Source organism: Gekko japonicus, unplaced genomic scaffold (genome assembly GCF_001447785.1).
Source record: "Gekko japonicus isolate JY-2015 unplaced genomic scaffold, Gekko_japonicus_V1.1 scaffold1575, whole genome shotgun sequence".
NCBI lineage: Eukaryota > Metazoa > Chordata > Lepidosauria > Squamata > Gekkonidae > Gekko > Gekko japonicus.
Genome location: NW_015166467.1, coordinates 85,477 through 101,227, shown reverse-complemented (window position 1 = coordinate 101,227; position 15,751 = coordinate 85,477). Strand labels below are relative to the sequence as shown.

General features: G+C 42.0%; 1 protein-coding gene across 1 annotated transcript in view; it reads left to right on the top strand.

The window, feature by feature from the left end:
* The window catches only part of DIAPH2 (diaphanous related formin 2), a gene marked incomplete at its 3' end in the record, with an annotated part of 192,240 nt that overhangs the window by 94,279 nt on the left and 82,210 nt on the right, over window positions 1-15,751 (top strand). The window contains exons 16-18 of the mRNA XM_015412100.1: window positions 5,279-5,383; window positions 8,085-8,393; window positions 10,643-10,757. Of these exons, the coding sequence (XP_015267586.1) occupies window positions 5,279-5,383; window positions 8,085-8,393; window positions 10,643-10,757 (529 nt within the window). The remainder of the gene's footprint in view (window positions 1-5,278; window positions 5,384-8,084; window positions 8,394-10,642; window positions 10,758-15,751) is intronic.

Below are 15,751 nucleotides of genomic sequence, written 5' to 3'. Positions count from 1 at the left end.
GAGAATGTCTAGAAATGCAATCTCTTTTTCTCGACTTGAATACATACTGACCCAATCAATGTTTGGGTAGTTAAAATCACCTATTATGACACAATTATTTTGTCTAGCCGCTATCTTTAAGTCATTCATCATTTTATAATCCTCCTCTGTCTTTTGATCTGGTAGGCAATAACAAACTCCCAGTGTTAAGTTTCCTGTTGAGCCCACTATTTCAACCCATAGCATTTCCAGAAGCGAATCCAATTCTCTTTCACTCTCAGTCTTACTGGACTGTATACCCTCTCTGACATACAGAGCCACCCCACCTCCATCCCCCCCCCATCCTTCCGATATAATTTATAACCAGGAATCCCCATATCCCATTGATTTTCCTCATCCCATCAAGTTTGAAATACCCATAATGCCTATTTTTCCTCCCAACACCAAGCATTCCAATTCCCCGATTTTACCTTGGACACTTCTAGCATTTTTGTTTAAACACCCATAGTTTCCTATGCATGTTAAGCCCACAACCTTCCTCTTGCTGCCTCGAGACCTTGCCAGGCAGTACATATCATTTGCCACAGTCTAAGTGGACAATTCTAATCCAATTCCTTGTAGAAAAGTAACAGCTACCCCTTCATCTCTTTGAGATGAGCCATCTTGAACCAGAGACTTTTAATCTCTTGTCGGCTTTCCCCCAATATTCAGTTTAAAAACTGCTCTGCCACCTTTTTGATTTTGAGTGCCAGCAGCCTGGTTCCTTCTCGGGACAAGTGGAGACCGTCTCTTTTGTATAGCTCCCTCTTGTTCCAAAAAGCATCCCAGTGCCCAACAAATTTGAGCCCTTCTGTCCTACACCATCGTGTAGGATACAGGAAAACAACATATCTCTATGGAATTATTTGGAACTGATGGGAAGGTAAGGAGAATTTTGAAATACATATAACATTTTTGAAAATGGGTTAAATTTAATCTATATAAATTATGTTAAGTGGGTTTACAGTTTAAATTTGAATTACATGGAAGTAATACTTGTAAATGGAAGTTCAAATTGGAACACTTATTTTGTTCCTTTATTTGGAAAAATACATCTTTCCTTTCTTCTTTTGTTAAAAAAAGCACCCAAGGCATCTTACAGTAATGAGAGGAAACACATTAATCACATCAGTTTAAACCTATGCACATATAAAGTATTGAAACAAGCCAATAAAAACAGGTACAAGTATTTCAAGCACAAAAATCAACTGAACAAACAAAACTGTAGAACAGAGTTTGAGTCCAGTGGCACCTTTAAGACCACAAAGTTTTATTCAAGGTATGCACTTTTGTGTGCATGCAGACTTTGTGTCTGAGGAGTTGTGTGTGCACACAAAAGCTCATACCTTGAATAAAACTTTGTTGGTCTTAAAGATGCCACTGGACTCAAATTTTGTTCTACTGCTTCCGATCAGCATGTCTACCCACCTGGATCAAGCAAAACTGTGTTGAATACCTCCAGAAATAAGCAGTATACAACAACAACAAACCATTAAAAACAATGTTTTGGAAATAATATCTGGGAAGAGGCATCACCTTTGGCAACCCCAATATCCATTTTTTCTCATGATAGAACACATGATTAAAAAGAATTTTGGAAAAGCATCAGGATTGGATGGCTATGCAGCCAATGGCAGAGGTTCATACAAGCAGAAGTAATTCCAATATTGCATAATCTGACTGGAAAAATAAAGGAAGGAACAGAACTTCCCTTAACTACAAAGCAATTACCTCACATTAGTAAGCCTGTGAAACATGGGTATTAAAACATCTCTGAAAATTTATCTTGGTGCCTGTCTTTCTACCCTCTTGCACCTTTCACAAGTAGGCTTTGTTTCTCAAAGGTACAAGGTTGGATGGCGTTAGCATATTGATAACAAACCGCCCCCTATCACTTGATAATCTCCTCCAGCAGTTTCATGTGGATATTTAGCAGAATAGGAAGTAGGGTAGAATCCTGAGGTTCATCATAAGCTGGTGGTTGAAAGATGGAAGAGTAGTCCCCTAGGATCACCTTGTGGGACCTCATTACCAGAATGAAGTATAACTGCTTCATTACCAGAATGAAGTAGAAACAGTGCTGGTGCCAACCTGTGTTAGCCTGCCAACTCAGAAGTATACAATGGCTGATAACAAGGAAAAAAACACACAAAAAACCCTGGAACCCTCCCCATTGGCTGATTGGTATGGACAGTCTGCCAGAGTGATGCAGGTAGTTTCGATTCCATTCCAGAACGCCATTTTTGGTGCCTGTCTTTCTACCCTCTTGCACCTTTCACAAGTAGGCTTTGTTTCTCAAAGGTACAAGGTTGGGTGTCGTTAGCACATTGATAACAACCCGCCCCATATCACTTGATAATCTCCTCCAGCAGTTCCATGTGGATATTTAGCAGAATAGGAAATAGGGTAGAATCCTGAGGTTCATCATAAGCTGATGGTTGAGAGATGGAAGAGTAGTCCCCTAGGATCACCTTGTGGGACCTCATTACCAGAATGAAGTAGAACTGCTTCATTACCAGAATAAAGTAGAAACAGTGCCGGTGCCAACCTGTCTTAGCCTTTCAACTCAGAAGTATACAATGGCTGATAACAAGGAAAGCTGTTAAAAAAAAACACACACACAAAAAATCCCTGAAACCCTCCCCATTGGCTGATTGGTGTGGACAGTCTGCCAGAGTGATGCAGGGGGTTTCGATTCCATTCCAGAATGCCATTTTTTAAAGGAATCTAGATAATTTGTTTCATCGCTAAAATACCTGAAGTGCCACTACATTCTCAGATCACCTTTTTCTCAAAAGCTGATAATTATGCTGTCTTAATCCTACAATTCCTCTGCCTTCCCTAGGTTCCAGGTTATGAGCAACCCAGAGCCTGGGATGTCAGCTCATGTCAGAAGGTCTGAATGGACTTGTGAAGAACCCTAACCCCCCTATTTTTTAATCTTTCCCATAAATTGCCACCAGTCAGACCCTTGTGCATACCCCCTAACACCTCCAGTGGTCTGTTTATCTGGAAGTGGGGTTTTCAGTGTGTTGTGCATGTAGGAAGTAACAATTCTCTTTCCTCCCAGCCCTAGTCTAGCCTGGCTAGGTGTTTGGCATCCTTGCATGGAGGTTTAACAACAGTCTGCAATCTTTACAAGAGAAAAATTCTTTATTGTTAAATAAACACTCTTACAGACTAAGAAAAGGTGATACCGAGTACAGGAAAATAAAAGATTTTTTTTAAAGTCTGTCCAAATCACACTGAATTACTGAGTTACTTTGGCATTCCTTTGTGAGAAATGGATGCAAGCCAGCAGGAACACTAAGCAAAAACATTTGTGCAGGCTTTCTCTGTTGCTCTCTGTTCCTCTGAACTTGTTGCATTTACCCTGAGTGAGCTGAACATTTAACTCTTTCCTCCCCACTAGGGAAGAATTCTAGGTGACCCATCTGGTACTGGGGGACTGAGTTACCCTGTTCATGCCAAGGCTGCCTTTGACCATTCATGCCATGCCATGCACGTTGTGCATGTAGGAAGTAACAATGCTCTTTCCTCCCAGCCCTAGTCTAGCCTGGCTAGGTGTTTGGCATCCTTTCATGGAGGTTTAACAACAGTCTGCGATCTTTACAAGAGAAAAATTCTTTATTGCTAAATAAACACTCTTACAGACCAATCATAGGATGTGGGCCTTACACTTTTAAATATTCTGTTCTCATTCTCTTGAACTAAATTAAAATATGAACCTGAGAAACAGAAGTTGCAAGAACATGCACCACATCTGTGACAATTTCAATTTATGGACAACAAAAGATTATATCTGTGTATATACACATAGGATATAGTGGTCCTGTCACACCAAACTCAGATCCCTCCTGACCGTCCACGGCTTCCCCCCCCCCCCAGCACCACAGGTGAGCTGAACATTTAACTCTTTCCTCCCCACTAGGGAAGAATTCTAGGTGACCAATCTGGTACTGGGGGACTGAGTTACCCCGTTCATGCCAAGGCTGCCTTTGATCATTCATGCCATGCCATGCATTACTAGATTATCAGGCTCCGGGTTGGGATATTAAAAGTAATCTGTTTTACCTTTCTCTGATAGTGCCCCCCCCCCAGCACCACAGTATGGAGCCAGTGGCTGCAGGCTCCAGGATGCCAGCGGGGAGACGCTGACAGCCAAGCTCCCTCCTTCCGTCCTGCTGAGGCAGATGGTAAGGGAAGTCCCAGAGGTTGGCAAAGCAGGGCAAGGCCCCGCACCTGGGAAGAGTGAGCAGCCAGCAGAGTCCGGGTCTGGCAGGTCTACCCAGCCGATCAGGATGCAGGAGGAAGAGGCAAGTCCTCACCCAGGTGCGACGGGCCCAATGCAAGGAAGCACTTTGGCCCACTCAGCTGCAAAGAAGAGCAGCACAGCCTGACGGCCGTGCTGAATAACATCAGAGTAGCCAGTCAACAACAGTTTGTCCTGACACAGGGGTGGGGAAAAGGAACCAAAGGGGTATATAAGGAGGCAGTCTCAACATGTCAGAGAGGAGAGAGAGGCTGGTGCTCAGAAGGACCAGAAAGAAGGGGGGAGCATGAACCAGCTGAAGGAGAGGGTGCAGTGATGTAACCGCCCCTCCCTTGATGCATCTGAGACCTTGGGCAGTCTCTGTGGGTAGGGAGCAGGGCTGCCTTTGTGACAGCAATGGTGGGGGTCACCCAAAGACAGAGGCAGGTTGTGACAATAGCTATACACAATTTTTCCCACTGTGTACAAACAAAATCTGGAACCTTTTGGAAGGTTCTGTACAAATCCTTTACCTTCAAGCAGTTGCACTTTTGTACAAGATTGCAGCACAGATAAGGATGAAGTTTTCTGTGCTTATAAAGCTTTCTAACTGGGAACTCTTTTTAAGCATATAGTCTTTTGTATTGTGTCCCAAATGTCTCTGAGCTAAGTACAAACAAATATACCCTCTGTAAAATTGTTAAATGTTAGATGTAGGATGTCCATTTTCGTCTATGGAAAAGGTCTTTAAAATACTGTAAGTCTGAAAGAAAGTTAAGTTTTAGACACCTGCAAGTTTACAGGAATGTGACCGTAGCTGATTAAAGGTTTTTACTGTTGTAAATGTTCATAGCTCAGGAAAAATGGAAGAAAAAAACATTATTTGGCTAGTCTAGGAAGCATAACAGGCTTCTATTACTTTATTCAATTTCTGTATCACCCCTGTGAAAGTTGGTATACAGTTTGGACAAAGATGGATGAATGTTTCTATGTTGGCGATCATTGCAGTTTGATGAAGAGTTCACAGCTCGACAGGAGGCACAAGCTGAGCTTCAAAAACGAGAAGAGAGAATTAAAGAGCTTGAAACTGAAATCCAGCAGCTACGAAGCCAGGTAAAGTAACAAAATTGACTTTATAGCCTATCAAAATTGGTTCTGTTTGTTTGTTTGGTGTGGCTGGCTGGCTGGCGGGGATTAAAGAATTTTGTTGGAATGAAAAGGGAAAGTGCCAACCCTGTGTGAAGGATGTGTGGCAGGAGAAATAATATTTCATTGTTTTAAGTGAGGCATGTTGCTTCTCTCTCACACACTTGCCATTGCACACTGCTACCTTTTTATGCCTAGGATACATCAGGATTGGCAAAAACCACAATCAGACTCAGTATTAAAAACAAAGAAACAAAAAACACAACCCAAGCTACAAAGTAAAGGCACAGAAATTGTGTTGTGCACATGGATCTTGTTCTGTAAGGGCTGATCATTTCAATAGACTTGACTTGGCAGATTTTTTTTGGTAGTCGACTCCTGGGTGCTTGTACAGAGAGAGCAGATCCTCGAGCACTTGGTCATCTATTCCTTCTTTGTAAATGAATGGGGGCAAGGTGTGTGCGTGCGGGCATGCTCTTCAGGGCTACCAAAGGCCTCTGATTTGGAGTGATTGGTGGAAAGGGAAAAAATCATGCAGATATGTTTATTTGATTGGAAATGCTTTTTATGGATTTATGCTGCTTGGCACACCATATTACCACATCTGTGGTAGTAGAATGCCAAAACTGATGATTTGGGTGACATGGCATCCGAATGAAACTCAGACATAAAAAGACACTGATGCTTTGAAGATTTTCTGTATGCAACTGTCAACACTATATATGCATTTGATTCGGAAAACATTCATGTTTTAATGTGCGTGTTAGATTGCTTGGTGTAACTGCCTTTGAAAGGGTCATTGTATAAAAGAATATTGTATTGACTATAAATTTAACACTTTGCATTTGGTTCAGTGTCTCTAAAAGGCTGTTAAGGCTCACTTAACATTTCTATGGTGCTGGATTATTTTAATGCCACCATTAGCTAGCATTTGTTTGGTACCAATAAAATGTTACTTACCATACAGGATTGAGAAGAGATGATGTCACCTAGCCATAAATTCTGGGGTGGAGTAATGGTGGTGGTGGTGGTGGGCACGAACCGGCTCACAAGCCAAAATTTGGGTCGAACTTGGGCCAGTTTAGAGCTTGGGAACTGATGTTTACTAGACTTTTGGCCAGTTGTGTTCAGCTGTTCAGGGCCAGTTGTTAGGTTTAAATGGTTGGCAGCCATTTAATCCTTCAGTTATGCTCCCCCCTTTGAAGGGGGGAGCAGAACCAAAGGGTTAAATGAAGCCTCTTCCTGGGCGATCCCTGCCCCTTTTCTCACAGCTGTGGCAAGCCATGGCCAGGAGGAAGGGAGAAAGGAAGTCCTTTCCCGGGCGATCCCCCCTTTCTTCTGGCTGCAGCTCGCCACAGTCAGGAGAAAGGTGGAAGGGAAGTCCCTTCCAGGGCAATCCCCACCCCCTCGTTGGAGCAGGGAGAAATGGGGAACCAAACGTGCTGGACCAATTTGGTTTGGGTGGGCCTGTTCGGGTCAGTGTTTGGTTCGGGGCCTTTTTTAGGTTCATGCCCATCCCTGTTAGCTATAACAGCAGCAACACACACACACACACACACACACACACACACACACACACAGAGAGAGAGAGAGAGAGAGAGAGAGAGAGAGAGAGAGAGAGAGAGAGAGTCTTCACTCACTAAAGATTAATTTATTGTGGCATAAGGTTTTGTAGACTAGGTCCCGCTGATCTGATGAAGTAAGTGGGCTCTAGCCATGAAAGCTTGTGCAACAATAAATTGGCCTTTTTTATATAGATGCTGCCCTGTAAACTGGCTGTGGTTCTCTGTTAAAAAGGAGAGAACTGCATAATGGACTCAAGTCTGTTGCATTGTTTAAAATGCAACTGTTTGAAAGTGAAAGCTTAAAAGTTTAGCCATTGGTTAGTCTGCAAAGTCAAGCTCTTTTGATTATGGTTATGGGTTTTATGCCAGTGGTGCCACAAAGTACATGCTGGTACTTTGTCCAAGGCTCCAAAAGTCTTCGTAGGGTTCTCCTGAAAGCGGATAGAGATAATGAATTTCCCTAGTGTTATCTTGCCAGTAGCCTTATTAAGAAACACAGCCAAGATCCAAGTCTTCATCCTAATTTCCCAGTCCGTACAGTTAACATCATTTAGAAGATGGATTTTGTGCAGTAGTGAATATTTAAATATGGCAACCTTATGATGATAATTTGGTTTCAGCCAATTGGGTTCCTTTTAACAGTTCTATGAATACCACATAGATAAAAATATCTTAAACTCCTGGAATGTATTTTGTTAATGGACCTTTTTTCTTGTTTTCAAATGTCACTTCATTAATTCTCTTGATCTATTTTAATCTGAAGAAATTCATACAGAAGTTACATATGGCACTAGCTGCTTCTCACTGTAATGCAGTGCCAAAAATATAACCTATTCCTGTTAAATGACTCATACTGATTTCAAAATGGATTTTTTCCCATGGTATAAGGCTGTATTCTCTCATTATGGGTTTAATCTTGGTGAAGTCCTTCAGTGATATGTAATAGAACACATTTCAATGATTTCGCTTACTTGGATGTATTGGGAGATCTGAAATGTGTAATTTCTTAAGACTGTCATTTGAACGAGAATATACTAGAGATCTCTGTCTTTCTGTGACCAACATTTTTCTTTGCATTTTTAAAAAATGGCTTTCTTTTGCAGGCTGCTGTGTCTTCAAGTGGCCCCTCTCCTATGGGGGTACCACCTCCACCGCCTCCTCCACCTCCTCTTCCAGGTGGTGTACTCCCAGTTCCACCTCCTCCACCTCCGCCGCCTCCTTTGCCTGGAGGGTGTTCAGCGCCACCTCCTCCTCCACCACCACCACCTATGTTTGGAGGTCCACCTCCTCCTCCTCCTCCTTTGGGTGGCATTCCTCCTCCACCAGCAGCTGCACCAGCATTGCCTTTTGGAATGAAACAGAAGAAAAAGTACACCCCTGAAGTGTCTATGAAGAGAATTAACTGGGCAAAGGTATAAAAATGCTAAACACATTTTTGTTCCATTCTGAACAGAGGGGGAGTGAGGATTTTGGTTTGATTATGAAAGTGTTGGAATTAAATCTGTGCTATTTTATTGAGGCTTAAGAATTATGTTTTTAAAATCAATATGTATTTTTACTACCTAGAATTGTAACTGCAGTGGAAAGTGGTGTAAATGTAAACATGTAAAGTGGGATCGGCAATGTGACTGCATCATTTCCATAAGACTATGCTTACATAATGAAATATGCATGTCTAGTAAGCCAGCCTTCTTCCAGCACATCACAGCCAGTCATATGTGTGTTTCAGCAGTTGTGTGTGTTCATGGTTTTACTAACTTTGATTTCATCTAAGAACCCGTTTCACACATGTTTTGCCTCTGTGAAATATAAACTGCAGAAATTTTCCTCTTTGGGTATTATGAAGCATCTGTTCTTGCAAGCTTTGTATGAATATGTTTGCTATTCTGAGCGTCACTTCATTGATTTAGGTTCCCATTTATGAATAGGTTTATTACTATTCATTCTACTCTGGTAGCTGAGCAGTAGGAAGCTCATTTTATGTGCATGATTTTATATAAGTTCAGGATAGGAATTTCATCTAATGAAAGTTTTGAAGATAATCCTTTCTGAGGTTGATGTGCATTATGGATGCACAGCATAATACAGTACACTTAACATTCTGTCAGAATTACAATTCTGATGTGTAAACACCGTTTGTTATTACCTTATTGGACATGACCAGAGGAAATACATCTGAATAGATCTTCATTTTATCTACACATGAAATTATTGTACAATATAGCAACACAAATCCAGTGTACTGAACTAGATTCTGAAGTGCAAATAAGGCAAACAATAGTAATGAGAATCTTTTGGAACAGACTTTCTCTCAGTTTAGTGTATTTGGGTGGGAGAAAGGAATTCTTTTTAACTCATTCTCCTCTAATTTGTTTAAAAAGGAAAATAGGAAGTATTTTCTTTGGCTTTGTGTTCCTGATGTGCAAATTCCCTGGGTGTAATTAGGGAATACTGATTTAATAATCCCTATCTTGTTCACTTATTGAAATCCATAGTCTGTCCATCAGTCCAAGTGGGTAGCACTATGTCCTGATATAGCCACAGTGATCCATGCAATGGTCACTTCTAGGCTGGATTGCTACAGTTCGCTCTATGTGGTGCTACCTTTGAAGCTGACCCGGAAATTACAGCTTGTCCAAAATGCTTACGGGGGTGCTTACGAGCATTCCAACAACAGCACATATCCAGCCAGTGCTTCACCAGCTGCATTGGCTCCAAGTTGAGTTCTGGATACATTTCAAGGTTGTTGTTTGACCTATAAAGCCCTACACAATCTGGGACCGGCATAGCTGCAGGACTGCCTCTCCTGGTATAACCACTGGAGAGCCTTGCACTTGGAAGATCAGAATCTACTGGTGGTTCCTGACCCAAAAGATATCTGGCTATCCTTAACCAGGATAGGTCAAGCTCTTGCCTGGTGGAACTCTCTACCTGGTGACATCTGGGTCCTGCAGGACTTGAGACAGTTCCGCAGGTCCTGTAAAACAAAGATGTTCCACCAGGCCTATGGTCAAGGATAGCAACAGTTTACTGTTACAACCTTCAGTTGTGATGACAGGAAGATTTAATGGGATTTCATACTTAGATCGACTCTGTAATTGTGGCAGCAGTAAAACTGACTCTGTGGATCATATTTTGCTTGATTGTCTCAAAACTTTCAGCTCTAAGTAATGAACTGATCTCCCCTTTATTTAATCAAGACTTCCTCTCTCCAGAAGCAAAATCATCCTGGTACTTAGAGATGAAGACAAACAAACTGCACTCCATGTGGCAAAATTTCTAGCCGCTGTTGTCAAATCACATGACAACTTCTGCAGTAGCAGCCTTTAAATTTTTCCATGTTTTCCTGTGGAATGAGGTTTATTGTGGGATGAGGGTTTGCTGTTTATGACTCCAGTTGTAAAAACAGTAAAGACAATAAATACATAAATTATATCTGGCCCTGATCTGCCCCCTGTAAGAGGAATTAATAAATACTTACACCATTAGAATGTTTTTAGGATTTAATTTAAATGGGTTTAGACTAAATTTAATATTTACCCGTGAAACTGTGTTTTAGACTATGTTATACACCACCCTGAGCCCTCCAAGGGAGGGCGGTATAGAAATACAAAAATAAATGAGATACCTATGATGTAATCAACTTTAATTTTTGTTTCAGGTTGAGCCATCAGATATATCAGAAAACTGTTTTTGGCTGAAAGCTAAAGAAGGAAAATTTGAAAATCCAGATCTGTTTGCAAAACTGGCACTTACTTTTGCCACTCACATGAAGGGTAATTATTTGTTTTTTGAATGACCTGTCTGATGGATGTGTGAGTTGTTTACATTATGTCACCATCAATGTGTGTAATACTTTAAAGAGAGGTTGCAGCCTCAAGGAGCTTGCAAGATAACCTCTGACAGAGGGGAGAACAACAGACTGAAGAGAGGAAGACAGGCGAGAGTGATGGGAGGAATGTGTGCAAGTTTAGTTGTAAGTACTCAGGAGTAGTTTCAGTCGGTGTCTGGGACTGAGGGGTTAAGCCAGGGCCTCAAAGACAAGCTGGATTCTCAGGGGGCATTTGAAGAAAGGAAAAAATGGCATCAGACTACTGTTGTATAAGGGAGTCTTAGAGAAAAGACAAAGTTGCTTGAGAGCCATATTCTTTCTGATGGCTGAAGGTGGTAGAGATGGAACAGCAAAGTTTGCAGGTGGAGGGAATGGAGAATATAGGGGGGGGACTAGTTTTGAAGGAAAGGAGCAAATACTCTTCCATTGGCCACTGGGGAAGTTGTCTTGGTGTCCTATTGGCTTGTCCTGCCAGCTCCTCCATTCTTACACCTCCACGTTTGATGTGTTGCACCTTGGGAGTTATAGTTCTCAGCTGGCCTTACTGCAACCATAGCAAAGGGAATTAGAACTACACCTCCCAAGTTGGGAGTCCCAAGAAGCCATAGGACATTAGCATGGAGTCAGTTAAACTATTAATCAGTTAAAGTGTTAAACAGGAAGCAGCTTTGGAATTGAAAGGGGTTGGGGGGAAAGGGAAAACCTGGACATCTCTCTGAATTATAATTGATCTCCAGCTTACAGAGATCAGCCCCCATGGAGAAAATGATTGAGTTGGAGGGTGAGCTCTATGGCATTATACCTCACTGAAGTCCTTCAACAAACCTGGCCCTCCCCTTAGTATTGCCATATATGGACATCAAGATGGGGCATGCACATCTAGTTGCTGCATTATGGGCGAGAACGGGATGGTCAGGGATAGTCATCTTGCTTTTAGAAATTTTAGAATTTGTACAGATTGTATAATTTGCTAGGCATCAAAATCTGTTTTAAATAGGGCTGTAATTTAATATTTTGTATTGTTTTATGGTTTTATCTGGCAATATGCCCTGTAAGCCGCCCTGAGCCTCCGGGGAGGGCGGGATAAAAGAAAATGGCTGCTTTGGGCAGTGGATTCTATGGCATTATACCCTCCTGAGGTCCCTCTCCAACCCAAATCCTGCCCTCCCCAGGCTGTACCCCTCAAATCTACAGGTATTTCCCAACCCAGAGTTGGCAAACCTGTAACTGGTTACGGAACTGCTTTCCAGACCCTTGAAATCCAAAAAACATGGCATAGGAAGGAGGTACTGTGTAGTCCCAAATCAACATAAGCTGGGTTGAACCATACCTGTTATCATATGGCTCTCCTCCCATACTACCAATTTTAATATTTTATATTGTATTGTGTTTTATTTATACTTTAAATTTTGACTGTATTTATTACAAATGATGTTACCCGCCCTGAGCCAGTTTGCGGGATGGGCAGGATATAAATAAATAAATGATAAATACCCACTTGGGGCAGCAAAATGATTTGAGACAGCCCTGCCTTATAGCTAAGCAGAAGGAAATACATGGGCCTTACTCCTAGTTCTAGAATATTATGTACAGTTTCCTGGCAGTTAAATGTTTTTGTAATGATGCCTTTGGGACAGTTTATTTTGTGCAATCCAATGAATGCCTTTGGGACAGTTTATTTTGTGCAATCCTAGTGAGTTTAAACTGGAGTAACTCTGTTTAGGATTGAATTGTTAAGTTTCTTCGTTTTAGTTTAAAATTGGGTTTCCCAGATATTAAACGGATACCAGAAATAGGTTTTAATAGGCTTTACTAAGTGTTGTATGATACAAAGTACAACACTTTCAAATTTTCTTATTCTAGCCTTTGGACATGAGGCATATTTTTGTGTAAATTGCATGGCAGTATAATAATTGCTCTCCTGGAGTATACCAGACACAAATGTTCTCTACTTTGCTAAGGCAAATACCTGTCAAGTGTTGTTAGGTCTGCTGCAAAATTGCCTTTTCAGTCAAATCCATTTTAACAATGTGTACAATGTAACAGGAATATATCAAGCTGTTTCTGGTTCTTTTCTCTCTTTTCCAACCTCTTATATCATGTATAAAGTGTCTCATTGCAAATAGAGACCTTAACCAAGTTTGGAAGATCTGATTTATTGGCTAAGTTATGAAGGAACAAACAATGACCATAAATTAGAGGTCACCCAGAACAAATCAAGTTCAGCTGGGTAATAAAGAATTACGAAGTTTTAAGAACTAACAGGTCTAATAAATTGATGACAACAAAGAAAACTAGTTTAATTAATAAAATGGCAGCAAAAGATGAAGGAAAAACCTATAACAGTAAAAATACGGGCTTAAAAATAGTACTATGTTAATTATGGCAGATGTGTTGCGGATGTCTGGCAAAGTTCAAGCTGTGACACAGCACTGCCAGGGAACTTGCATGAGTTTTCCTTGGTATTCATTTTTAGTGCCTTTACTACTGTTATAACTTTGCTTTAACCACTCTTAATTGGTGTACATAGCTAGTTGAACATTATTTTCTGATTGTTAAGTGTTTGTGGATTGAGTATAGGGAAATGAGAGTAGTAAAATGTTTATAAAAACAGAAACCTGCTTATCTGCAGGCTTAATTTTTGTTGTTGTTGTTTACATGATGATGATTATTACTGGAGGATTAAAGATTATGCTTATTCATATTCCTGTAATGTTTCTAAAGGAATAGTCACATTCATTCAACAAAAATAAACAGGAGGCTTACTGACATTTGGCCCCCAAACAGGTTGCCCCCATCCCCTCTATTGTTCTCTATGGTGGGAAGAAAAGTACTTTTTTCCCATGGTGATGTTAGTGGCTCTGGGGGGAGAGGGGGTTTGAGGGAGAGGCTCCAAATTTCCAGGGTAGTGTCGGGAGCCTCTCCCCACATAAACCCCCATGTCCAAAAGCAATTGGACCAGTGGGCCCAATTCTATGGGCACCCAAACAGGTTACCCCCATTACCTCCATTGTTTCCAATGGGGAAACTCAGCCAGCTGCACTTAAGGCAGGCAAGCAGGCAGCACCCAGCAGTCAGACTCTCCCAGAAAATCTCAGGGAAAGTGAACTGTCTTGGGAGGTGCTTGTTTGCCATGAGAACAAGTGGCACACTCCAGAACAAGTGGCACTGTGGCAGTGCAAGCATGCCACAGTGCCCACACAGAAACTCCAAAAGACCAACAGGAACAACATTTATACAGGCCCTGCCCTGTATAAATTGATGGTGCAACCGCATTGGACCACTCACATCACACACACCTAAAAAAGAATATTTATAGCACTGGAGAAAATGCAGAAAAGGACAACTACAATGATAAGAGGAGGACACTTTCCCTGTGAAGAAAAGTTAAGGCGCTTGGGGATCTTAGCTTTGAGACACAATGACTGAGGAGTGACATGATAAGAGCTTTACAAGGCTATGCATGGGATAGAGCAGGTAAAGAAAGAAGTACTTTTCACCCTTTCTCACAAGAAGAACTCGAGGGCACTCCATGAAATCGCTGAGCAGTCAGGTGAGAAGTTAGAACAGATGAAAGGAAGTACTTCTTCACCCAAACAGTGAATAGGATATAATGGGGTCGAAATTGACATTCGGCGGCCCAAAGACTCCCAAATGGGCTCCTACTGGCATGCTTGACTGAGATCTGAGTGGATGAAGATGAAGTGGTGGCTCTCACTCAGCTGATTCCCTCTGGAAACTTAGTCCTTCATCAGCCGCAAGGAGGACGATGGTTGGGGTGGCAATTTTTATCTGAGAATTTTTTCTCCTTCAAACAGCCTCCTGCACCAAACATCGCCAACACTGAATGTGTAGGCCTGGTATGGGGTGCCAGGGAGAGGGTGGGAGTCTTGCTGGTTTACCGTCCACCTAGCTTACCAGCTGAGGCTGACTGAGATGGTGGCGGAGTGGGCCTTGTGTTTCCTCAAACTGATAGTTTTGGGGGACTTCAGTGTCCATGTTGATGCTGCCTTGTCTGGTGCCTTCTTAGACTTTATGATTGTCATGGCATCATTAGGACTCTCCCAGGTTGTACTGGCCCCCACACAGAGCAGGCCACATGCTGGATCTGGTCTTTTGTGCAAGAATTGATCTGGATTCAGCAGTTCTTTGTGAATCGGTGCCATGGGCTGATCATTACCTTGTGAACGTCAGGGGTGGCAAGCTTATTTATGTTCTCCCGCGGAGACTCATGAATCCAATTGGATTCCAGAACGCTCTCTGGGATTTGTCTGGCTCTACTGGCAGCTCTCTTGATGAACTCATTGATGCCTGGAATCTGGACCTTCAAGAGACCATCAGCTGAGTTGCCCATCGGCTCCCTCTTCACCCCCATACTACGTTGGATCCTTGGTATGCGGATGAACTAAGGACTGTAAAAAGGGGGCTTAGAAAGCTAGAGCAGTGCTGGTGACAAACCCTTGACAAAACAACACTTTATAAAGCCCTCCTGAAGGCTTATGAAGTGGCAGTGAAGGCAGCAAAGCATTCTTTTCTCCCTCCATTGTATCTGTTGCATCATGTCCAGCGATATTGTTTAGAGTTATTAGGCAACTGACCACCCTTTCCGTGGCTCCAAAAGTAGATGAAAATTTGGCTATTAGCTATGACCACATTTGCAACATTCTTTTCAGGTAAAGTCTCATTCCTTCACCAAGGCTTGGCTGCCAGATCTGGAGTCAGTAGGAATCTTGGGGTCCTGTGTGCCCAAACTGGTCCATTTTTGGACTCTTTCAGCCCAGTCTCCCAAGCAAATGTTGACAGGGTCCTATCAACTGTGCGACCTACTACCTGCTCCTTGGATCCCTGCTGTTCCTGGTTGGTAAAAACCTCCAGGGAAGTGTTACAAGGAACCTTGGGAGACATTATAAATATCTCACTCTCCCAGGACTCTTTCCT